Consider the following 27,010-nt stretch of genomic DNA (forward strand, 5'->3'; position numbering starts at 1 on the left):
CGAAAAGAGAGACGAAAGAATCCTTTACGTAACATTATACCCGTTTCTATTTTAACAATTTTATTTAAGTTTTTAAGCAAGTATAATTGTCATTTATTTAATTTTATTTCGAGAATTAGCCTATATCTTATTCTAATTTAACAAATTATAATATCGATATTTGATTTGTAATGCTTACTTTAGAATGAATTTAAAATAAAACAAGTGACTGCGCAATATCATGCGCTTATATATGTCTCAATGTAAGCATTGATAAGCGCAATAATATGCGCTTATCAATGCTTACATTGAGACAATTAATTTAACCAATTTAATATTAATTAATGTACTTTCAGAAATTTTGAAGAATTACAACACATTTAAAAGTAATTAACTTTATTTTATTTCTTTCGTATTACAAATACAGAATTTGATTAAATGTGTACAGAATCTGAGCGACGAGGCAAATGCAAGCTCGTTAATACAATTCTTCCTAAAAATAAGCGTAACGGTTAGCATCCGTGTAGTGTATTATTTACCCTTTCTTCCGATTCGTACACATTTTCCACCGACCAAAATTCGATTAGAAAACCCGCAAACAACGTTACGACACTTCTTAAAAAATGGATCGTAGTATTCTCCGGTATTGCAATCGCTGGTTTTGATTTCCAGTAGAGAAGCCAAAGAAACCACTCTGCGATACAAAGACGGATCCAATTTCTCGGGGCTACACTTTAACAAATGAGTGCTTACGTAATTGCAAAGGGCGCAATGGACGTTCTTGTATCCGTTTTCGCTCCCGGTACGGAACACCATAGCCGTGTAAGATTGGCATTTGTGTCTAATGGCTTCGATCCTCCAGTTTGGAGCGCAGTGCGAAGTTACGTCCGGAAAACAGGTCCTGAAAACGTCGTCTTCGTAATCGCTCGGTGGATAAATGTTCATTTTGCCGATATGGAAAGTACCGTAAAGCCAAACCCCCCATTCTCTACAGTAGGGGTTGTAAGTTAGATGCGTTTTTATATAATTATTAACTAACATTTCCTTCTCGTTAGCTTCCAACGTCGAGAAGCGTAAAGATACTAACCAAAAATCTAAATCGTGACTATCGTAATTACAAATGGCGCAGTAGTAATTACGATAACTCGTGCTGGTCACCCCGCTGGTTACCGGAATTTTCGATAGGGGATCGGTTATGTCGGCACTTTCTTGACATTTTCGTAAAATGTAGCGGTCTTTCCAGTATCTGTCGCACGATGCAACCACGTAATAACCTTTAGAAATGCCCGTCTTATGGCATTCCATTTTGGGTTGGCTGATGTTGCTGGCGTAGTACTTAAATTTTGCGTCTAGACAGCAGTCGCCATATTGGGAGCAATATCTATCGCATTTGCAATTTCGATTATGTTGAGACCGATCGGAGCTGTGGCAGGAATCGAGCGGATAACACGACATTTGATACTTTTCCCTGTGGCATGCCATCTCTTCCGCAAACAGCAGTGTCAACAGCGATGTTACGATAAGTTTCATGTCATCTGTAAAAAATTCAAAAATTTTTCTATCTGCAATTTATAGAATAATAAATTTTAAGGATAAATGCTCAATAATTGTATTATTAAAATCAAATTTGCAGTAATTAACACGAATCCTTCAATATTATGGAATCACACGTTTATATGTTAATTTCATGCCACCTTAATCAGAATTTAAATAAGACGAAAGAAAACTTGGAGAAGTTTTTTATGTTATTTAAATTGTATTTTTTCAGTAAGGAAGAATCACGTAACGACGGTTGTTCGAGTGGAAACTGTTTTCATACGAGACCTACAATTACTGATGTTAACCATACATCACTTAAGATTTTATCCATAAATTTTATAAAGTAGTTCACAATAGCTATAAAGCGATGATTACCATAAAAATTTCCACGTTATCTATGCTAATTTTTACGCTAATCATTTTACATTTTTTCATTTTTTTGCAATTTTTAGACTAAATCGTAAAACCAAGCAAATTCTGGAGCTAAATCTTTTAATAATAATTTACATTCTTATTAGTGTGAAATTATGAAATTATGCTTTCTTGGATAATCAGAAATGCTTCAATTTAGTTTAATTACGAAGATATAGGCCATTAAATTCAGAAATGATAGGATGTGCGATATCTGAAGAACAAAGGTGACGATGATTCCCGGCTTATCTACATCAATTTATCACGAATATTGGAAAGTCGAAAACTTACCTGATGTGTAACTGACGAATAACAATGCCGATTCTGTTCTTTGAAAGGATATCCATGGATTTCGCAGAATTTTCTCTTTTTTTAATAACTTTATCTCTATTGGATAGTGGTATAAAGGGGAAAAAACAATGACCAATCTAGCGACCGTTTTCTAATTATATACATCGTCCTTCACGCCCAAAACGGCCACGATGCACTCGCAGACAATCGCGAAGTTCTCAAGGACGTGTATCTCAATAAATTTTACGAATTGCTACGAGATACGTCATATAAACTTAGTCTAAATCCACCTTTCTTCCTCTTATGAAATACGAGTTAAATAACTCCTTTCTTCGTATCGTTACAGCAACGAGACTGCCAGAACAATCTGGTAAAAATATGAATGAATGCATTTCTCAACAAAGAAAACCGCAATAAATTCAATTAATTACTACTTTAATTAGTTACTTTTCGTGTTAGACGATTCACTATCGGCTACTTTATGTAAGGAATTTGGATATACTCGAAATTATGTAAATTAAGCGAATATACGAGCCTACTTGGCTTTCGTAAACAACAATATAGTAAATATACTGCATAAAAACTACTGGGATATTTTGATTTATCAATATCATTAAAAACCTTAATAGATGCCGATGTTGCAAAGCGGAATAAAGGCAAAGTTGTAAATCGGAATATCAAGTATGTAAATAAATATAAAGAGGAAAAAAGGAGTTTTAGTACAAATAAAAGCCTCAATTTTTCCTGCTTCTCTATTTGATGACCTACCTTAATATCGTCTCAGTGATTTAACGTAAAAATAATACAGTACTATACGTGAATTAATATTAAAGACAATAGAAAATATTAATAGAATCAAAGTAAGAAGCCGAGTTAAACAATAATTAATTAATAAAACTTAAATTGGATTGAGAATTTAGTCTGCATATTCCAAAAACAAATTATTTTATACAAATTGTACAGAATAAATCGGGGTTAGATAGGTAACACGTGTTAGTCGAAGGGCACGTTTAGGCGCAGTAGGTGAATAAATTGAACGTTTCTCTTTGTGACTGGCACAACTTTTTGCACGTATTTATGTTTATTTTAGCCAAGAAAATCTCAAGACCCGGTTGAACCTATACCGACAATCTATAAAAGTAGGAATAGATCGGTGCTAAATTATTATTAATTGTTTATTGTTGAAAAAATCATTAAATATAATGAAATTTGATGTTTATCGTACGATATGTTTTTAACTTTACATTCACAAAAATATTCGCATTACGAATGTGTATAGAATAAATAGGATAATTGTACAATAAACTAATTATAATTAATTTTTTGTGATTAATTTCAAATTATCTTTTAAAAATTTTTATTTCATCTTTCTTTCAACACTCGATTCATTTTTATTTTCTCGGCTCTGTTGTAGGCCTACGTAACAGAGGAAAAGTATGGCGATGGGTTTAAAAATGACCCACCTCTAAGATTTTTATATTTTTGGACTCGGAAACTCGAAACGTCGAGAAATGCGAAAAAATTCAGGGGTTTTTTCTGTATGTGTGGATGTTAGCGTGTGCTTGGGGGCATGATTTTGTTCACCCTCTTCCAAGCCTAATAACTCCTGCAATTTCTGTCGAAAATTTCTGAAATTTTGTGGGGAAGTTTGTGTATTAGTGGGATTGATACTACTAAATTTTGGTAGTTAAAGGTCGAAGTGGTAGGAGGTAAAGAGAGTCACGTGTCATATTTTGTATAGGTTCGGACTTATGACGATTTTAACCGTTATTAGCATTTACACTTTTTAAAATAAAACTCATCCTTACCCTCAAAATTAAGCATTTTCCATTTTATAATAATTAAAAATAATATGAAAAGTTTTTAAAAATAAAATATCGTAACAGATGGCACCGCACGCAGTTTTAATTGTTGTCGGAAAAGTTAAGCAACTCGCTACTAGATTTTTAAAATTATATTATTTTTTGTTTTATTTCTAGCATAAAAATGGATTATAGATTCTTTCTTTTATCATTTCTAACGGCATCCTTCCTGTTCGTCTTCCTCTTCTCCGGATTTCCTCCATTCTCAAATTATATACTGCGATAAAGTTACGTCCAGCTTTTCAAATTTTATTTCTGACTGTAGAAAAATTCATAAAAATAAGTAAATTATCAATATTTGTTTATTAGGCTGTATTTTATATAAATTCATCTATTTTTGTTCGTTATTGCAACTAAATGTTGCAATAACCAATGAAATTTCTGATGTAAGTTATTGACCCGCGGAAGCAGGCAAATTCAGCCTGCAAATTTGCTTATTGCAACATTCAGTTGCAATAAAGAAATTTGCGTGGCTTCTCGTCTCATTGATTTGTATCAAAAAATTTAAATATAATTGCTGAATTTTAAGATCTTCTTTTACTTTTTTAACTTCATTTTTAGTTATAAGTTATAATTGTTTTCTTGTTAAATTAAAGTGGTTTGATTGGATGGAATATGGATATCTGCCAAGAAGGGAAGGTGTTAGATACGCGAAAAACACCTGGAAAACACGTGGCAGTTGGTCGGTTGACATATCGTTCAGTGTTTAGCCAATCGACTAGGGTGGAAGATTTAAAGTGGAATAAAGTGTCAATAGGTAAACATATACGAAGGACAATGTTTACAGTAAAAGTTCATTTTTTTACATTCAAAATGTATTTTCTAAAATAAATATTTTAAAGATCAATATTCAATTGAAAAATATGAAATTTTTTATATAAAATAATTTAAAAGAGTGCTTTTTAAGTTTTATTACAATGTAAAACTCTTCTTTCCATCCTTATCCAAAATACTTTCTTGCGAATAATTTTAATAAATATAAAGTTAAATTAATTAAATTTAAATGTTTTCTATAATTTGTCACATTCCTCAAGTTAAAAATCACTACTTTAACTGTAATATATTTTTAGAATTTAATAAAAGATATGAGAATTATGAGTACAGTAATTGACGAACGTATAAACCCCCGATTTAAAACTGCAAATTATGCAATTAAAACACGATATTCGACATAAAATTGCTAGAAAATATTTTATATAATATCAAAATGGCCGTTCAAGGATACGTTATAACGTAGACCGTAAAAATATTTGCCTAGGGCCACCAATTCCGAAAGACCAAACCAATTTTTTATTATTATTTTTTATTCTATTGTTGTTATAATAGAGAAAAAATGAAGGTTAATACTAAATGTGACTATTTATCCAAATATTATCTGTTTAAAAATACATTTATCTTATGCGGTACGCTTAGGGAGTGGGAGCTGAAAACGTGGCACCCCGAGATCATAACGCGCCATTACGATAATTATATTGTGTCTATGTGATGATAATAATATAATAACTTAATGTTCTGTCTGTCGCAATCAATTTTTATAAAGAAAATTAAAGAATAAAAATTGAATGGCGTGTATGTATATAGAGGTAAAGCACCAAACTCGAACCCGGCTTATTTGGCGAAAGAAGTGTTGCAAACTAGAGTTAAATGAAGTAAATACTTCAGTTCTGGTTTCTCCTCTGTTCAAATTGTGTGGGTTCCGTTCACGAAATTGTTGAAACGTGACGTCGCTTCACTCGTTCCTCATTACTTATATATACGGTAGTAGTAGAATAAAATTAAAATATTAGGCGCTTTGTTAACCGTTTCTGATATACAATAATTAACGCCGAAGCCTAAGTGCCATAGAAATAAGATAGAATGGTAAAATCAGTAAAAATATTTCGGACTATTTTAATAGGGTTTTCGTGCCGAAAATGCTGCCTGCATGTTTTATGCCGGCCATCGGATTGCTGCGATGAACTGCGGTTGGGACCGTGTAAAATGTTCGAGGGCCAAGGGATTTGTTGCAAATAAACATTTTTTACACCTCAACGCGTAAAAATGCTTCAATAAATCATTTTTTGCCATAATTTATTTTTATTTTCTCATAAAATTCCATTTATATCCGAGGACTTTTTCCAAACCGTCATCGTTGGCCCGGTTTGCTAATTTCAAAAACGCTCTTTACAAAAACTTTATAATCGTTTCTAAAGAAGGAAGTTATCGAACAAATAACCAAGCTACTTTTTTGTATTAAAAAACAATTTTAGTTTTAATATTACGGCAAAAGAATCGATAGTCCGACGTTGGTGCGCTTCTCTACACATACATATATAGGATGGATGGCCCAAAAATAAATTACAATTTAATTCATGTACTTTATGTCAAGCGAGTTTAAATTAAAGTTATGTTTTCTAAATAATAATTATAATAATGCTAGAAATTACAACAAGAGACGGAAAAAGGAATGAACGAATAAAGATATGGTGGAGAAGATAAAAGAGAACGGATGGAGATGAGCAGAATGTGTTGAAAGAGTAAAAATTTTGAGATAACGGGTAGACAAAGAGAGTGGAATAATTTGGAAGACAACTGGAAAGAAAATGGTTAAGATGACAGAAGTTTCCCTTTTCGGGTCATACATCTTGCCCAATGTCTTTTGCTGGATATAGGTTATATATACGAATATGGGCACTAAAATAAATATATATTTGTTTCCCCTTATCTTCCAGCGCTTTCTCGAGTCTTCTACCTCCCTCGAGAAGGTAGCACCCACTTTAATGTGGCTAATTACAGCTAATTTAATAATCTCGCGTGGAAATTATTTAAAAACTTTAGCATAATTTGTTAATATTGGAAAAGTCTGCTGTAGATTTATACGCATTTATTTAATTTAATAATTAATATGAAATTATCATGGCCGGTTTAAAAATATTTACTTTCAAAAATTCAATCATAAAGAATACATAAAAACCATAACATAAAACGTTACAGTTTCGATATAAGAGATTTAAAGTGACACACATCCGTAATATATAGGTCTATATATTTAGATACATTTTAAAGCAATGCATAAGCTTTAATTTATTGTTATTGCGATTTCAAATGGTTAAATCAGCGCCAACGAGGCGTGTTTTTCTATGATTTTCGAACGCATTTACCATCTCTAAGTTCGAGAAAAGGCAAACCGCAAGTGAGCTCGCGACATTTTCCGAATGCTTTATCGTGAACTTTGTTTTCGCAGGTGCAATTGCCGACACTAAAGAGGCAAACGATATTCGGCGTACCGTCAATTTGCGCTCTGCTAAAAAGATGCAAGCAATCGAGATCCATCACGCCGACTCCGTTGCAAATGGCGCAATGCACGTTTCTGTACTTTTTAGTTTTGTGATCGGCCAAGATGACGGCCGTATAAGATTCGCATTTTTCTCTAATAAAATCATCCTTCCAGTTGGGAGGACAAGTGGATATGGTGTCCGAATAACAAGACCTCAAGTGCTGCGTATTTTCGGGTGGAACGGGGTTCAAGTTACATCTTACAAACGTTTGATCCGGTGTTCTCAAACCCCACGTTCTCAAGCGAGAATCGTATACGAGATGGTTCTGAAAATCGTAACTGGAATTTGTGTCCGATTGCGAGCACGTTACGCCAATTTTCCAAAATTCTAAATCTCGATTATCGTCGTTGCAGCGAGCGCAGTAACGGTTTCTGTAGGTGATTTTACTTCTTTGACTCATAACTGGTATCAACGTGTATGGATTTTCGGCATTTGGAATTTCACATTTTCTTCTTGTTTCTAAATCTCTCCAATTTCTTTTGCAGTTAGATACTGCAAAATAACCCTGAAAGTTATTTTTCTTCAAGCAAATGTTGCGAGTCTTCATCCTTTCCATAGCTTGACGATTTGGAGCATCTAAGCAACAATCTCCGTAGAAGGCACACGAATCGTCGCATTGACAACTTCTCGATGGCACTTCCAGGTTTTCTTTAGTGGTGTTGCATTTATCGATCGGATCGCAATCGGCTCTCAAGGAAACTAATTCTTCGTAAGAAACTGTTCTTCCCCGAGAAATCCCCGTTACAACCGAAGCAAAGACGATCAACTTCCACAGATCCATCTCTAATTTATGGTATCTGTTAAAAGAAATAAAATACAATAAATTATTTATAAAATAACAATACGGATAAAATTATAATTATGTTTAAAAAATCGGGAAAAACAATGGTAAAAAGTCTTAATTTTTACTGAGAAATATCGATTATCACCATTCTTTATCAAAAAAGTATAAAGTTAATATAAGAGCATTTTAATTTACTCTTAATTGCATCTATTATTGAGTTATAATCTCATTTTCTAGAGAATTTACAACGATAAATTGTTATTATGTGATAAAAAACTGAATTTCTTATACAATATCTTTACAGAATCGAGCCAAAATACTTTAATTAAAAGTTTACAAATCAAATAAACTAAGCTTAAAATATATTTGGGGATATAACAATAATTCTTTATAAAGATATATTGTATTTTATTTTAGTTAAATAAGGGTGTGGCCACATCGTACCAGTCAGACATTGAATATTTACCGATCTTATCGATATTCGTTGGAACGTACAATAGATACACCACACGAATATTTAATTAAAGAAGTAATTGCAAAAGTAAAAAACAAATTCTTGAATATATCTACAGATAAATAAATCATTTATAAACTTATTGATTTGAGATTTCGGATGTTCTCGTTTCCCAAGAAAATTTTCCTTGAAAAATTAAAAAAAATACTTGGAAGGATCAATAATTAGAATTATTTAGAGTATCGAGTATCAATGGGTTTTTTGTTTTTAGAAGTTGTTATATCACTTTCAAAATATCTGTAATTGGTAGCTATAAAATAAAATAACGATTGAGAAATAAAAATGTAGAGGTGCAATGAACCAAATTGTTACATCTTACAACAAAGGAATGACCTAATTCGATGTTTTAAACTCTCTAAACGAGAGAATAATTATTAGTCAACTCGCCGGTAACAGAAGCTAAATAATACTTTAATAATTAATACTTCTATTTTCTTAAAATTATTAAAATTAAGTAATTAATTAACTGGCACGAGAAATTTACAGTTCAACACGTAACTTATACTCGAAATTTCATCAAGAATTTCAAAGATTTAAGTTTAAATGTTTTAAATATACTTTTATCGTTAGTAATTGCTAATTTATTGGCATAAATTGTTTTATTAAACTTGGAATCGGGTGGAGAAAGCCGTTTGGAAACAATGCCGCGCGATAATATCGATTCTATTCCAAAGTTGACAAACAACTATTATTATTATTATTATCGTGCCGTAATCGGATGATCGTGGCGTGAGTTAATGCATATTTGCAAATCCAAGCGCATAATTTCTATAAAATTATTTTATAACACGCATCATTCGATAAGTGTTACCTACGGAAGTAATAATTTCGAGAATATACAGCTTTAAGAAGGAAAATCTAAGAAAATATATATGGATAACATGGAGTTTTTGTTGCGAAATGAAAGTAAAATATTATTAATATAATAATAAATATTTTAGATAAGATAAACCACGACTATCGACGATTGAAGAATAATTTAACTTCGTGATGTTAAATTTGAAGCGGAATTGTTTTATATATTTAATGCATTGTATTTTTAATACCTAAATAACTTAAAGATATTGATTAATAATTCCTTTTACTGTTAAAAATTAGCTTATATTATCATTAAACGCTTAAATATTGAGAAATTCGGAGTTGGATGCGCAATTTCGCCTTCCGTTCGACACGGTTCTCGAACGAAACATTAAAAATGTTAAGAGCATTTCGCAAGTAGGCCTATATATTTCTCTTTATTTACGTTGATTTTCTTTTTAAATCGTATCACCTTCGAATAACTCGACTATCCTTCTGTTTTATTGTACTAGAAGAGAGCGTTGTTACTTATATTCGGCCAGCTATAAATTGAGCGCCTGCCTAAGTCCGTAGAATTTTTCTTGGCTCGGATTTTATATAAATCTAAGAGGCGTATGGTACAGTACCTATGCAAATGATTACTGGCATATTGGAATCGAGTTCGAACCTCCATCCATTAATCACGAATAAATTAGTGAAGGAAATATATCGATGCCTAAGTCATTTTAAGGCTAATTAAACACAGATTATTATTTTATTAACCGGTGACTCTTAATCTCCGAGCGGTCGCGAGTAATATTTTAGGCTTTCCAATACGATTTCAATCAAAACTCGATTACAAACATTGTAAAAAATGAATTTATTGAATATGTAAAGAAGGCGCGAGATTCGAGAACAAAAATAAGTGGAAGAGTATTTACACTTCGTTATTAACATAAAGAATAAATGATTACGCAACGCGAAAAGTTCAACGGACACGCAATTACCGTACACACCTATTAGAAAGACGTATTCGAGCAAAATAATAAAGCAATTCGAATACAAGTAGGAGAAAATACCAGGCATTTGTTGGGATAAGAAGTCTGAATGGGGAGAGTTGAACTTGTCATCGGTAAAAATGGAACTGACAACTGGTTCTTAGACGGAAAAAATGAACAAATTCTGACAGATCCGAGTACATTCATTTTCGTATCAAATCCACGTCACGAGATGACGATGATTTCTAATGAATTAAATCCTCAGAGGGCAAATCGTCTCGACGTTTTCTAATGCATTTAATGAGACAAATTACCTGAAACTGTCTGTTGTACAACTTCCCGCGTTTCGGACAATGAAATTTATATTTAATTAAAATTTTAAATTGTATAAAGTCCCTAAAAGATTAGAGAAAAATTTCTTAAGTAACGAAAATCCAGACAATTGAGAATTTGAGCGACAGTTTGTCCTCCGACTTTTTTGAATGTTTAAATAATGCCCGGGGTTATATAGAAAATTTCCTATTTAATTCTCGAAGGATAACGAAGGAAATGAATAAAACGTCAGATATAAAAGCGATAACAATTAGTTTTTATTATTCCAAATAACCTTCGTACCAAATAAGTCTTCGCGGAGAGTCTTTCTAAATACAACTATGTACCATTTATCAATTCTATTTTTTTAAAATCATGAATGTATAAATGAAGCGACTGGCTAGAATAAAATAATAATAATAAGTATTATGATTCTTCTAGTTCTTAATTATTATTAAATTAATCGAAACTCGTTTTCGAATAATCACTAAACCTATCAAAAATAAAGACTTTTCTGGCTAATTCATCAAACAGACTATCCTCTAAAGTGTTATCGTCAATGTTTTAATTAGATAAAAAAGTTATTCTTAAGTATTCTAAATAAAAATAAAGATTACGAGAGAATAAATCGACAAAAATAGTCAAAGAAGAAAGAAGCATTACGAAAAACAGGAAATCCATAATTTCCTATAGATATAACATTGTAAAAAATAATCCCGAATCAAATTAATACAAACTTAAAAAATAAACGAACGACTTACCAGCAATTAAATTATTCTTAAATGATTATCAATAAACGAAGCGGATTTATTTTATTTGACACATCCATTTGTAAAGAAATAAAAATGATTCTCGGAAAGAACTGAGTCACTATACCAACTCATCATCTTACCAGAGAAACTCGTTTTTCTACTAACAACCCTTCGAGTCATAGGTGGGTTTATGTTAATTACATTAGGCTCCTTCTCGTTTATTCATTAAAATTATTCGAAGGCGCTTGGAAAGCCGTGGTAAAACCCATTACGATAACGAGTGACTCGAGTCGTCCCACATAATTTTAGTAATTATTATTTTGTTTGCGTATTGTATAAATAAACTAGAATTGCATTACGGTACTTATAAAAAGTTGACGAATAACGCTTAAGAAGAGGAGATTATAAATTTCACAGTCAAATATCGGGCTGGCAGAAATCCTATTTTTGAATTTGTCGGACCCAAGTACTGTAGTCGGTGGCGCGTTATCCTATGGGCGCAAAAGACAATTTCCTGCGACTCCAATCTTTTATAAGAAAATCTTTCCCTTCAAAAATGTCGAATACTGTATATGGGGCTCCCTAATTCGTATTAACCCAGGCCCCGCGAAGATATATAACGCCCCACTGGCTGTAGCGATGTTCTATATTATAAGTTTGTTTGTTATTTGTTAAGTTATGGCAACGCCACACTTGGGCCGTCTGCCTAGGGGGATGCCTTCCGGGAGGTCTTTTTAAGGGAAACTGGCCCCCATTTAGGCGTTACGGAGGTGAAGAAAACCCGGAAAACTCCACGTGGCCTGCCCGTCCGAGCCAGGCGCGAACCCTCGACCGAACTTCCAGTATTTTATATTATGATTTTTAAGTGAATTAATAAAGATTTTAAGTAAAAAATTAAGTTCTTTACATTTCTTCGTTTAATTTTCATTCTAAATGTTACAGTGCACGCGGTATTCTTCATTTTAACAGGATTAATAATGATCAAACCGATCCTGCTTCAGAAGTATATTAATTCGTAAACTGTTAAATATTATTTCGTTCTTTACTTTCCACTGTTTATTTTATATTTTAAATACAGCACGTATTTAGCCCGTGTCCAGAAAAACGGAAAATCCAGAAATCCGAATTACTTTCGGTCCCAAGCTGCCGGTTATCCATTTAGAACAGAAATTTTCGGGGCCATATTAAAATGCATGGGGTAGACTCGAAAATTTCCCCGAACCCGACAGGGTCTACCCGATAGACCCTGTAGTGTTCGGGGGCCTCGCTTTCTTACAGATTTCATCAATTGCTTGTTACTAGTGCTTTGTTTTATGTATGTATAGTACCTTTATAACGCCTTTAAAGAAATTGGATCGGCAGTCTCGAAAGTGCTTAACATTGCTCGTGGCATTAACAGGAATCGAAAGGAAATAATACAGTAAAACCTGTGTAAACCGGAACAGTCCGATACAAAAAATTTTTCCGTTTTGTACAGATGTTTTTTGACATTAAAAATCGCTCTGTTCCGAATAATTTTTTTTCTATTTAGGCAGGATTTCCTTTTATTCCGGTTCCGTTTTGGACAGGTTATATTTCTTTTTCCATTAAACTTTAATTAAGCAAAATTCAAAACGAAGGATTTTATTTCATTAACATTTAAATATACTGTAATAAAAAACTTGTCCGCAGACTGCCAAGCTGCATAATTAATTAATTAATTTAGTTTAGAATTATAAATAACTTTTAAAAATTAATTTCCTTGTTTTCGGTAACAACTTCATCTTTACATAAATAATATAAAACAAAAACACGAGTATAACACAAATTGATTAAGATTTACACGCAATTATTACAATTTTATTTTAATTAAATATCAATTTTTATAATTAAAATGTTAAAATTAATTATATAAGATATAGACACATAATCAGACGAAAGTATAGTCATTTCCCTAATAATTAGCCACGATTTTGTAATAAATTAAAAATTCAAACCGCATCAAGTAACATTTTTCATGTGTAAATCTACTCGTACACGAGTCTACAATAATGATAAATATTATGAACGTTTATGGCAGGTTATCAAATTAGGAAAAATTCCCTAGTTTATAATTAGATCTTACGTCGTAACTACATACAAAATAATACGCTGTATTGTAACAGGAAAATATATTTAATTCGCTCGTCGCATCTTCGTACGAAGGATAAATATAGCATCAGCTTTTATAAATTTCTTTAAATAATAAAATATTTTTGAGTTACTAGAACTTATAATAATAATTTTTTAAAAAACAATAATTAATAGTAAAGCTGTACGAATTCACTTATTAAAAATTAGTAATTGTGTATTCAAAAAAATATATCAGTTATCAATTCGTGTATCTTATTGGATTCTTGGAAATATTCGTCAGCGGCCAGGATATGTACGTCTTCCTTATTAGTGGGCCCGGCCGAACCCACGTTGCGCAGGAAATCTGCTTTGTTAATTCGAATACCACACAGCGAGAAAAGCTGTGGCACTACCAGTCATCGGGAGATCTCTTGCGGGGAAAGTAACCTCTATTTAGGTGTTTCAAACGTGGAAAAAACTCGGAAAACTCTACGTGGCCGTATCGTGGGCCAGGCTCAAACCCGCCACCACTACCACCGTTCGGTCGGTGGTTTTATCCGCTGGGCCACTGCCGACACCTCAATTACGGATCGGGCCGAATTCATAATGGGTACGATTAAAAAGCCCTCTTAGTGCTCCCGGCGTAAGAAGAATTTTTTTAAATATTTTTTAATTATTACAGAAATCTTTATCCACGCCTCATTACTTTAAGTCAATACGAAAAATGAAGTCGTAGCATTTGTTTTAAAAGTCCAGCTCATTTTACAACAAAAATAAACTCAAAATGATAGCTCTTATAGCTATAAAAAAACCTAGGAGTAATCTGGAGGTAACTTTTCGAATTGAAAACAATTACCCCTAGATTTCTTATTCAAAAAATGTCAGTAATTAATTGACGAAGCTGCATGAATTCATTAGTAACTATTCGTAATAATTAATAACTAAGTATTTAATCATTAGCAAGTAAGAATTAATTTTTAAAATGTAAAAGAACTATGATTATTAATAACTATGAATAAAAAAGTCAGTTATGGATTGATGAATCCGTTAGTTACTTGTATTAATTAGTAACCATAAATCATTAGTTTTTTATTAGTAGACTATTACAGTATTATAACTATCAACTTTAAGAAAATGTCAGCAATGAGCCGAGGGGCCGTACAAATTCATTTTCAAAAAATATGTTATACGAATTTTTTATTGTTATTTTTAATATAAACAAGATATATCCACGTAACTTATCGTTTTTAAATCTAAAAACGTGAAAGGTAAACTTACTTTTAGTTAATCTGACCTTCGACGATGTTTTCGCCAAAAATCTCTTCTAGTTTACGTTTCAGTTCAGACCAGTGAGTCCGGTTATTCCCAAGGACATTTTATTCCCATCCAAGTTCTGAATTTATTCTAAAAAAAAGTTATTTTGTAAATAAATATACATTTTTACCAATAAAATAATGCATAAATTTTATTCTAACGAATAACTCCAGTGTATTTACTTCGGTGCTTCGGCTGTGATGTATAAATGAATATTTCGAGGAAAATTGTCGAATGCGAAATAATCTGTGGATTCAAATGACTAGAATAAACTGCCATCTGTCGCTAAATAAACACAACATATAACAATAAGTATTATATACTCGACTCACATTCGTTGTTAAGCAATTTTCAAATACAGTAATTGTAGAAATTTTTCTACACTGTTTCGGTTTACCTTGGTTTTTTCCTTTAAAAAAAAACTCTTTCTGCCCTACAGGCACTAAGGCATTTTAGTAAATGTATTGTGGATTCGACTAGGCCCACGATAGCGGGCCTGGATGGTGACGGACGAGGATTCACCCCCGGAAAATCTCCGATAGGCCAAGAACACACGCGTAAAAATTCTGGCCGAATAGGAAACACCACTGCCACTAACAGTGCTAATTTTATTAATTTTTCCCTCTCATATATCTATCCCTTTGTACCTTCCACTTTTTCTCCGCTTTCTCTGCTATAATATAAAAAAACTCGTATTCCTAATTGAAATAAAGAACGTGTGATCTAAATACTGTATATCGATTCTACTAGACTAGCGGTCGGCTACCTTTCCGACCTCACGGACCACTAAACTCACAATTTTGAATCCCGCGGACCACTATCGTAAATTTTTTAAAACGATACAAAATCTGTGGAATAATGATCATAAAAGTTCAATTTTACTATATTAATAGGAAACTCACCCGGGGCACATATTTTTTTTTTATTTTTTGCGGCCGGATGGCCGAGAGGTCAAGGTAGCAGCCTACCGCTCTGGGGAACCCGGGTTCGAATCCGAACGGGTCGAAAAATCCCCAAGAATTTTTCGGGGGTGGTCCGTTCAGATATGTTGGGCCTCGTCCCTCACCACCCGGCAGCCCCATTGTGGGCCTGGCCGAACCCATAATGGGCTTGCAAAAAGAGGCCCTCTTAGTGCCCGCAGGGCGGAAAGAGTTAAAAAGAAAACTCACGTGCTTAATTATAACAAATTAATGCGAACCTAAAGTTCATCGCTGCTTGTTTGAAACAACTTTACGGATTCTTAGCGCTTTTCCACCGAGAATGACAATCGCACTCGCAATATTGTTTATTGTTCATTATATATCGATAACAGTCGCTTCGTATTTGGTCTTAGATTCGAATAGAAACCCCCAATGAGTGAAAAAAGTAACTAAGCATTTTGCATTTCCTTCGTAATACTTCGCGTAACCTTCTGGATCAATGTCCAAAGTTTTCCACGGACCACCGGTTGCCGACCGTTGTACTAGACCTACCTGTTATTTGAAATTTAGCACCTTCGGCCATCCATAAACGTTGTTTAAATACAGTGTCTTTATACATGACACTGATGTGGTCGAACGGATTCGATAAACTCCTCTATTTCATTTATTTTTCTTTTTTCCAGACCGTCACAATTGTAAGGTTAACCCTTAATGCCGCCATTTTAAAAATAAAAACCACGTGTCTACTTTGACGTCACAAAAATGACTTCTCTTTATTAAAGGAATTTTGGCGTAAAAATTTTAGGACCTAAAAAGTAGAGACACGCTCTACTCTTTTTTCAGATATGTTTCAGCCAAAATTTCAGAAAAACTTTTACGCTTTCTGTTTCAAGCTAGATTTTATGCCAAATTTTACGCACGTGTGTTCTTGGCCTTATTGGCCGTACCGAATTAGGCCGAGACTCCACTAGCGTAAAAACTCTGGCCGTAAAATCTTTTAATCACGTGCCCATGATATTTTACACTCGAGCAGATCGTAAAACCAGCGTAAAAGAGAGTTGAGCTGTATTCAACTTTCGACGAGAATACGTCCGTAAAACGGTACCATCCACCAACCAGAAGTCGGTAGAATCTAGGTCATTGTGACACGGTGCAAAAATTAGCGCGGAAATATACCTCTTGGTCTTCGCCTAATTAAAGAATGCGAATCACCGCTGTCGCTCCGACAGACTCGAATGAAGTCCTCGATCCAAAATTATTAATTACAGTATATACATTAAAAATACAGAACGGCCCAACAATTTAACAATTCTCGAACGTAAACTGTTCAAAAATTGTTAACTTGAATTTCAAAATTGTTTAACCAGCGAATTCTCGTTCACACAATATACGAGTTACAACGCTTCGGCCCACGTTCAGAAATTGCCGATTTTCTTGCAAAAATCGCCGAATTTCTTACAAAAGGCACGGTTAATTGACTTCCGGACCGTCGTATATATATATATAAGATATTCTATAACGATGTAAAATTTCATATTTATACAGTATATTTATATAAACTGTACTATTATATTTTATAAATTTATAACAACGGAATGTTTACGCGGACTGGAAGTTAATTGAGTATTTTATTTAATCTACGATAATTTATACATAATTATATAAGCGATTCTTACGTAAGTAGACGAACGGTTAAAGTTAACAAAAAAGAATGTTTAATACAGATTCGTACTCACTGGTGCGAAACATAAAAATGCTATCTCGACAGCCTACCGTAAGGTTGCGCGTTGTAAATAGGATCTGACCTTTCTTTTATAATATAGAAAAAGTAAGAGAGAGACTTAACGCGATTTCCATGAAATTTCTCACAAGACGGAATCTTTCGACAAATCAATCGTGTATTAAGATCATCGTACGATAGAGATTACTCGAGTCGGAATTCTAAGTTCTTAATTACTGTAGAAGATTGGTTGCTCCGTCCTCGTCGTGCATCGCGGATGAGGAAAATTTCACATTCGAGGCCCCTCTCGACGACGAAACTGGATAACCGAAAAAGGAACACGATAGAACACGATCTGGCTTGTAGATGATTGAAATTGGAGAAGAGATTTAGTATCTTTCCAGTAGACTTGGTGTTTCGCATCCTCGTCTAGTTGATAATCGAATTCGCTGGTGGATAAATGATATTTTCTAATTTTATTCGACACAGCTGGCCGGCGAAGCGGATCGGCCACCGGTGGTCGAAACTCAAAATTGAATTTATTCCCAAATAAACGTGATTAACGCGCAACCGGTTACGTATAACGTGAATATTTCTACTCTACCAGCTAATTAATATTCAATAATCGAATGATTTCGGTTTAATTTTCCTTCGCTAGAAGAGATAGGATTGTGTAAGTTGATATTGTTCTCGTAAACTGATGTACCGTATCGACATTGGGATGTTAAAAAGTTTTTTCTCGTCTTTACTTCCAGCCAATTACGAGATATTTACCGATAAAATATTGGAAAATTTTCCCTCTATTCATTTACGACACGATTTATCCGGCTGTCGATGGTAGAACCGCATTTACTTACGTCTCGTTTTATCCGAGATATTTCCCGTTTCACCTTAAAATACTTTATAAACAATAAAATATTCCGGTAATTTATAAAATAATTTCTAAAACCCGTGTCTTTGATTAGTACGTATGTACGGCATCTTTGCTTAGATAGCAGTCATTTGTACTGATTTTTAACAGCATCGGAGGGGTATTTTTAAGAACTGTTTTGTATAAATATACTGTAGATCCTCGTTAGAAATTTCATAATAATTCACTTTGTTCGGTCACTCTTTTCCTCCGACAGTATTTTAAGTTACATCGAATATACGTTCTCAATATTATATCGTTTAATCTCTTAAAATGGAAGATATAAAAATAGCGCTCGAAATTTACGTCTAATTTGATATTCTAATTTAACCTCCCCGAATAAATATTAAAAATTACTTTAAATTCGATATATTTAATGTTTTGATAAAGTCGACACGAATGTGTTAGGAGCGTCTACGTGTCTGAAACTCGTTCAGCCAACGGTCTCATCCAACGAGTAGGTACCACGCGATATTCTCGATACCCTGGCCACCATAGGCATAGGGGTGCAAAAAAGAAACAATATACCTTACAAAGTGTTTTGTTACCCCAAGTATCCGGCTTTACTCGGGAAAAACCAGCAGAATGGGAGTGCAGTTGTCCCCCCAGCACCCGTGTCGAATCTGCTCCGCTCAATGCGATAGTCGATAGACGTCTCGGTTTGGGACTTGGCATGGCGGGCCATAGGCGGCTCAACTTCCCGTTCACTTCGCCCACTCGTGCCGATATAGACTATTCGTAACAAAATTTCGTTACGATTCGTCCATCTCGGTGTCGCCATTTTCTCTCTTTTTCGTGCTGCGAGGATTTTAAGCCAAGTATTTAAAGTATATCTGTGAGTTGGAATGTGCTTAATGTTAGAAAAAAAAGAAATAAATCTTGGCTTTTATCACGAGATATTCGAGAGATAATGCAAAATTATTCAATTTTTCTAATAAATAGAATAAATCGTTCCATTATGCAAAAATGTTCACATTCGAGTAATGTACTGTACATCGAAACGATTTTAAGAAAAACCGAGCTTTCGGCGTAAGGAACGTGGCTCCTTGAGGATGCCACGTTCCTTAGCGGACGTGGGACCAGCATCGTTTACCGAGAATAAACACAAATTGTGAAAATAGTCGATTAAACATTTCAATATAATCAGCGCATACGATTGTATCGTAACACCTATTGGTGCCGCAAAATTCCTTTTTATAGAGCTATGGTCACAAAATGGAACTGGCATTGCCTCGTTACATAAATTGTAACCAGGCTTAAATTAGTTGAAAGATCTCATTTTTAACACACGGTATGAATTAATTTTCCAATAGTACTCGATCCTCAACGTCATCGCGCGGAAAGACGTTTCTACGACGAATCCGTTCCAGATTCTTATAACTTTTCATGAATATTTTATGTAGGAGCGTCATTATCGATGTTAGTTGATCTCGTCGAGGGTGCAGCCGCTCGCTAAATGCAAAAATCCAGGTCGGTGGTATAATATAAACCTTAATAATTGAGGGAAGTAGTTACTATGTATCTTAAGCTATGTATTTATGAGTGATGTTCGGAGATGGTAACTATTTGTATTTAGATATTTATGTAATCTTTAGGATTTTTATACTTCCGTTGCTAAGTTCACAATGACGTCATAAATTGCAACGATTTACATTTTGTTATTTTATTTGCTTTATTTTTCTTGAGAAAGGTCTTTTAACAAGACCGAAAGCGTTAGAAGTAATAAACTTCGGCTGCAAGATAAGGTGTATTAGTAAGTTTTTTGATATTATATAGTACAGTATGCAGTGTCGAACGATTTGAAAATAATTATAGTTGTGTAGAATGTATACTCGGCCTGTAATCTACCCGCAGCTCTCCTACTGAGCAAAAGTGATTCTCTCTATAATCTCTAATTTCATCAGTATAATAAGTTCTATTAATAGACTATAGTCAAAACAGACTAGTATTTTAAATTTAAAAAAAATAAATTTTATTCTTTTTTTAAATTTATAATAAATAAATTTTAAAAAAATAAATTTTATTCTTATTATCAAAATCATTATTCCAAATATTCAAAATCATTATTCCAATTTAAAAACCGAAGAATTTTTTAATGTATATTCCGAATCTGAACAATGGGAAACGACCGTAATTCAATGGGAATCGTAATTCTTCATTTTCAGTGAGTTCCCTTGGTCCTTCTTGTGTTATTGAAACGTCTTCATTTTCAGTGAATTCCCTTGGTCCTTCTTGTGTTATTGCAACATCATTTTCTTCGTCAACAAAAGTTAACGGGTGGAAAAGATCGTTGTTAGACGTTTCTTCTCTTTCTGAGATTTCGTTTTCTGCTTCCTCTTCTTCAATTTTTAATTTTTTGGTTTTTAGTTGGCAGTTTTCTTCGTTGCCAGCTGGTCTTTTTGTGTTCATCATTTCAACGTTTTTGCCAACTTTTTCTATTATTTCCAATTCTTCCTTTTCTTCGTCAATTCGATATTCGGATCTTTCTTCAACCGATATTTTTGATTCGGTATATTCACCAGTTACCTCTTCCGGATTAGAAGGAGAAGCTTGAAATTTGCAAAGATTTTCAGATCTTACGGAAGAATTTGGAAGAGACTTTTCTCTTCTATATCTTTCCCACTCCGCGTTTGATTTTTCTATGTAAGGCTTCTTAGCATCGAAATCCAGATTTCTCCATTTTCTTCCCAATATCTTTGATGCTCGTTCATTCCGCCTTACCTTAATATCTGAACGTTTAGCGAGGTAATAATAAAAAAAAGACGATTTTGGTCTTTTGAGATCGCTCCCGAATTCTTTGTCATTCTTTTTTCCTTCCATATTGCTTATCCTTTTTTGATCTATTCTCGAAAATTTTTATTGTTGAAAACAATTACGAAAAATTTTTATTGTTGAAAACAATTACGAAAATGTTGATACGTTTTAACGTGCTTAATAATTGCGTGACGTTAATTCAGAAAAGTATTTTAATTAAAGATTTTGATTCGACTTGAGATTTTTAAGAGAATTTACAAAAAATTAAAAGTGACAAATTTCCCAAGTCAATTAACTGTCTTGTATGAGAGACAAAAAACTGGAGTGGCAAAATACTTTTTTGCCACTTCAGTTTTTTGTCTACTACCAACAGCACGACGAATACTACCGGTCGAACTGCCTGCGCCAACAGCACGACGTTCGACTGGTGACAGTCACAATCGAGATCGAAGCGAGTCGTGGATTGTGCGCGGTAGCCGCTATACCGGTTTTTTTACTCTTTCCGTCCTGTGGGCACTAAGAGGGCCTCTTTTTGCAAGCACACTATGGGTTCGGCCAGGCCCACAAGGGGCTGCCGGGTGGTGAGGGACGGGGCCCGACATATCCGAACGGACCACCCCGAAAAATTCCTGGGGATTTTTCGACCCGTTCGGATTCGAACCCGGGTCCTCCAGAGCGGTAGGCTGCCACCTCGACCGCTCGGCCATCCAGCCGCGCCGCTGTACCGTTGGTCCAAAAGAAGTGACACGGAGAATTGGCATTGAAAATTAACCAATATAAAATTACAACTGCCCGGCTGTATTTAAAAGATTACCGGTGTTCAGATTGTCTTAACTATGAAAATTGAAACTTATTGATACAGGAATTATTAAGTTTCAATAGATAAAAGTGTTAAAAACAAAAAATCCATGGATATAAAAAATAATTTATTTTTGAATTTACTGCTAGTTACTACCCTCAAAAAATATCATAGCCGGCGTTATTCATTTGTCAATTTAATTTAGGGAATACCGCTAAATTATTAATTATTATTATGAAAAATAAAAAAAATTATTTTAAGNCAAGAATTATTAAGTTTCAATAGATAGAAGTGTTAGAAACAAAAAATCTAGTAATCCATGGATATAAACAATTTATTTTAAAATTTACTACTGATAGGCTGAATCAATTTCTTGTCCAATTAATGTTATTCATTTGTCAATTTCTTTTAGGAAATACAGCTAAATTATTAATTATTATTATGAAAAATAAAAAAAATTATTTTAAGAGTCGAATTTTGAGGCCCCAGGCGTATATTCTGTAAATTAAAGCACATTTTACAACAAATGTTAGAACTGACTCTTTACGAGTCGCTTTAATTTACATTCCCCTAATTGATGGCCGGACGTCCGAGCGGTCGCGATGGGATGAAGTTCTCCTCGTACGCGTGTTCTACTAAAATTATAATCGGAAAAAAGCTATAGTAAAGTAAATTGTTACCTGTTACAAATTATACCCGAAAAAAATAATTATTTTAATGGAACTCGAGGCGACGTAATGCGCGAAATTAAAAAAAATGTAAGAAAATTGCGCGCATAGAAAGGAGCGCCCTCTGATCTTTCGTCGGTTGGGGTTTAGCGTCGGAGACGAACGTTTATAAATATAAAAAAAATTGCGTTGTTCGAAGGAATGACTGCGAATTAATTAAATGAACGTGTTTGTCGGTAAGAAATTTGTAATGTCGTCTTTAACACAAGAAGTGTTAAAAACGTATAAACAAATCTTACGTGCTGGTAAAACGTAGCGGTGGCCGTCCGGTCAAGTCGATCAGACGGAAGCTCAGAGAAAATATATTATATCGGAGGCTAAAGAATTATTTCGAAGAAATAAATACGTAATTAACCGTTTAAATCTTTTAAACACCAGAATTTTTCCTTAAATATCCGTTAAAAATGTTTTTATTCTTTATTTTTTAGGTGTCTGACGAATCTGTCATAAAGCAACATTTGATGGAGGCTCGAGCCAGATTAGAAATGGGTAAAAATATTTAGTCTACAGACTAAAATGTTTACGTACGTGCCCGTTCCTTCCGTTTGATCCGTCGAAAGTCGGATCGGCATTGGAATCGAACGACGAACGGAGAAAAGAACCCGTTTTGGCCGGATTTCTTTCTTTGTTGCGGTGGGTTAGATCTCCGTCGGAATCCGGACGCTTCGGGGCCACCGGAGGGTGCGGATTCCGACGGGGATTTAATTTTAGATTCCTCTGTCGTCTCCGCTGTTCCGGCTCGCTCGGACATGCGACTTTGGTTGCGTGAATGGCGACGTTTTTGTCGTCGCTTGCGTCGTTTGCGCCCTGCTAGAATTGTACGCCCGTCCTTACGCCGGCGAAAAAGTCGGAGCGTGGACCTAGGAGCCGCTCGTCGTCGGGTGCTCTTCGTTTTCCTTTCGTCCTTTGCCGTCCGACCGGACGCTCCCGAAAATCCATCTCGTGGTTTTAATGGTTTCTCTTGACTTTCTGTAGCATTTTACGGTCTATGTATGATGTACAGATTCAGATTATTCGGATTATTTGTATTAGATAATATACCTTGCGGTACATAAAAAATAATCTGAATAATCTGAATCTGTACGTGATGTACGGTCGACCCCCCTATAACACTGTTGATAATTCCGTTTTATATGAATTTTGTGTTGTACGAGTCGCTTAGATTTTACAAATATGTGTGCCGGACTGTGAATGGCTCGCGAATTTGTAAAATCTAAGTGACTCGTACGACGTGGAATTCGTATAAAACGGAATTATCAATAGTGTTATAGGGGGGTCGATTGTATATTTAATAAATTGTTTAATTTAGTTGTAGCTTACCGTGCAAGCCGAAACCCGATAAATAACTTTAAGCCGACGATATTTTTTGGGTCGGACGAGCATTTTTACTCGCTACCTTGTAAAAAAGAAGAAAATTTTGACGAAAATTCAAAATAAATAGGAATTAAAGCATAATTCTGCTTTAATTTCTTTTTATTTTGAGTTTTCGTTAACGTTTGCAAATCGAGCGTTGCGGGAAGCAACTTTTGAAGGGTCGCTTCCAAATTTATGGTGTACTAGCTGTTACCCGCGACTTCGTCAGCGAAGGTTTTGCAAGCAAACCCCATTTACATTCAATATTTCAATAACCATAGTAATTGTTATATAACACCTACCGCTGAAGAGAATTGCCGAAAATCAAACGAACTATTTTCAATTTGATCAATTTTCTGAAACGTTTACAATCGTTCTATAATCGAACCAATACGCAATAACAAATTCGAATTTAAAACAGTTCGAACATTTTTAAAATTGAAATATATAAAAATATTTAAACAATGTCTGAAATGTGATCAATTTAATACACCTAAGTACTCGATGAAGACTAAACGTAGTTGAAAACAAAAAATCGCATCTAAAATAGTACAGTAGAAGCCATTCTTCCGGTTAAGCTTAATCCTCTCCCTCTCCCCCCGCGGGAGAATTTAGAAAAATCCCTTCTTAGTGTCCATTCTCATGGCATACCCTACTAAAACGCATACAATACGAATACGAAATAACAAATTCGAATTTAAAACGGTTCGAACATTTTTAAAATCGAAATGGATAAAAATATTTATAACAATGTCTGAAATGTTATTAATTTAATACACCTAAGTACTCGATGAAAACTATATTCTCTCCCTCACCCCCCGCGGGGAAATTTCTAAAAATCCCTTCTTAGTGTACATTCTCATGGCATACCCTACTACAACGCAGATAAAAACAAAAAATCGCATCTAAAATAGCGCAGTAGAAGCCGTTCTTCCGGTTAAGCCTTAATGCTCTCCCTCACCCCCCGCGGGGAAATTTCAAAAAATCCCTTCTTAGTATGCATTCTCATGGCATACCCTACTACAACACAGATAAAAACAAAAAAATCGCATCTAAAATAGTACAGTAGAAGCCGTTCTTCCGGTTAAGACTTAATGCTCTCCCTCTCCCCCCGCGTTGGATCCCTTCTTAGTGTGCGTTTCCATGACGTACCCTAACTGTGTACCAAATTTCACCTCTTTAGGTTAAGCGGTTTGCTCTGGGCGATGATGAATGAGTCAGTCAGGACAAGCAATTTTATATATATAGATTTTAGTTTTTTGTCTATAACGGTAATTCTCGAATTGTGGACTTTGTGATCTACAATGCAAAGATGAATATTATTTTTCAGTATGACACCTGCGCTTCCTTAATGTTCTATCCACTAATTTCAATACAGTTTATTAAGAACACTTGCAGCTTACCTGTTTATTTCCTTAAATTACATCCTAAGAAAACTAGTTCTTGGAAAGGGGTGCGAGTTCTCCTATTATGGACGAAAATGCCGAGACGATGTGCTAGGTTAGCTTACGCGTGATTTTTCTAAAGACTTTTCCGAATACGTTAGTGCAAGGGTTTGATATGAAAAGCAGAAATAGTTAGCACGCTTGGAATCAATAATTATCGTGGAAACTGTTAATGGAATGTCATTGTATTAAGATTTTTTTACAGTAAAATCACTTCTAAAAACTATGTAAAGAAGTTTTTTTACTAGGCTTAATCCAAAGTAATTCCAATAAAATGGGCGTATTTGAATGCGAGAATTGGAAACTATTCTTTTATAAAAAGGTCTTGTTCCCAAGATCTTGCGCTTGGTATTTGAATATAAGCTTGTATGACTAGAGATGGGTGAATACCGTCCACAAAAACGTGTATAATAGAAAGTATTTCGAGATTCGAGGTCTGGATATTACGTCGATAAAAAATAAATTTGAATACTATGAATATCTCCAATGTGTCGTACAGTCACAGTTTCAAATCCAGAACTATCCAAGAGGAGAACTAACTCGTTATGTATTGAAATATTTAAAATTTTTAACTACCTTTTATTAACACGTGCGTGCAATCTTATTGCAAATGGTCCAATAAACTATATTTGTCGTCATAAATGTTTAATTTTCTGTGTCTATGATATTCCCTTGTATTTGCCATTACATACAGAGAACACCTCTACAGAACTCGATTTAATTTGTGATGAGAAAATAAGTAGACTAGGTCACGAATATTTTTGAATCATTGTTTTCTTAAATAAATAACAGAAATTCTTAAACTATCAAATTCATTTCAATATACAATTTTCTTTAAAATAATAAGTAATATTTTATGTATTCACTTTTCTAATTTTATTAATTAATAGCTCTGCACTACAAAAATCCGTATCCACGTCCAGTAAACTTGCCTCCGGCAGCAGTGGCTAGTCATCAAGGAAAGATAATTGATATAACGATTTTATTTAAAGCAATTTCTGACCAGTTTGACCAGTGAGTTTCTGACCAGTCGAAATGAGTAAGCTTATACATTGCTTTAAAATGTATCTATATATATATATATATATANAAAGGGGTGCGAGTTCTCCTATTATGGACGAAAATGCCGAGACGATGTGCTAGGTTAGCTTACGCGTGATTTTTCTAAAGACTTTTCCGAATACGTTAGTGCAAGGGTTTGATATGAAAAGCAGAAATAGTTAGCACGCTTGGAATCAATAATTATCGTGGAAACTGTTAATGGAATGTCATTGTATTAAGATTTTTTTACAGTAAAATCACTTCTAAAAACTATGTAAAGAAGTTTTTTTACTAGGCTTAATCCAAAGTAATTCCAATAAAATGGGCGTATTTGAATGCGAGAATTGGAAACTATTCTTTTATAAAAAGGTCTTGTTCCCAAGATCTTGCGCTTGGTAT

At 34.1% G+C, this 27,010-nt stretch overlaps 3 protein-coding genes and 1 pseudogene across 5 annotated transcripts; 1 reads left to right on the top strand and 3 right to left on the bottom strand.

The window, feature by feature from the left end:
- Window positions 1-393: 393 nt before the first annotated feature.
- LOC111613003 lies at window positions 394-2,860 on the bottom strand. Its single transcript, XM_023354297.1, has 2 exons — window positions 2,221-2,860; window positions 394-1,514 (listed from the first exon to the last, which is right to left on the bottom strand). The coding sequence occupies exon 2, from the start codon at window positions 1,507-1,509 to the stop codon at window positions 511-513; it is 999 nt and encodes a 332-aa protein (XP_023210065.1). The 5' UTR covers window positions 1,510-1,514; window positions 2,221-2,860; the 3' UTR covers window positions 394-510.
- A 3,279-nt stretch (window positions 2,861-6,139) lies between these two features.
- On the bottom strand, window positions 6,140-15,190 carry LOC111613006. Of its 3 annotated transcripts, none has more exons than XM_023354299.1 (3): window positions 15,124-15,190; window positions 14,906-15,031; window positions 6,961-8,196 (listed from the first exon to the last, which is right to left on the bottom strand). In XM_023354299.1, exon 3 carries the CDS (start codon window positions 8,178-8,180, stop codon window positions 7,200-7,202), a length of 981 nt encoding a protein of 326 aa, XP_023210067.1. In that variant the 5' UTR covers window positions 8,181-8,196; window positions 14,906-15,031; window positions 15,124-15,190; the 3' UTR covers window positions 6,961-7,199. The 3 variants fall into 3 exon arrangements, with proteins under 3 accessions (XP_023210069.1, XP_023210067.1, XP_023210068.1); XM_023354300.1 differs by lacking the exon at window positions 15,124-15,190 and adding an exon at window positions 15,103-15,121; XM_023354301.1 differs by lacking the exons at window positions 14,906-15,031; window positions 15,124-15,190 and adding an exon at window positions 11,546-11,665 and having other exon boundaries at window positions 6,140-8,196.
- A 384-nt stretch (window positions 15,191-15,574) lies between these two features.
- LOC111613004 (high mobility group B protein 6-like) lies at window positions 15,575-21,311 on the bottom strand. Its single transcript, XM_023354298.1, has 2 exons — window positions 20,608-21,311; window positions 15,575-15,614 (listed from the first exon to the last, which is right to left on the bottom strand). The coding sequence occupies exons 1-2, from the start codon at window positions 21,309-21,311 to the stop codon at window positions 15,575-15,577; spliced, it is 744 nt and encodes a 247-aa protein (XP_023210066.1).
- A 1,135-nt stretch (window positions 21,312-22,446) lies between these two features.
- On the top strand, window positions 22,447-26,588 carry LOC111613005 (annotated as a pseudogene).
- Window positions 26,589-27,010: the final 422 nt, after the last annotated feature.

The sequence above is a fragment of the Centruroides sculpturatus genome, unplaced genomic scaffold (assembly GCF_000671375.1).
Source record: "Centruroides sculpturatus isolate CEXI.00-Female unplaced genomic scaffold, Cexi_2.0 scaffold1792, whole genome shotgun sequence".
Classification (NCBI taxonomy): Eukaryota; Metazoa; Arthropoda; class Arachnida; order Scorpiones; family Buthidae; genus Centruroides; species Centruroides sculpturatus.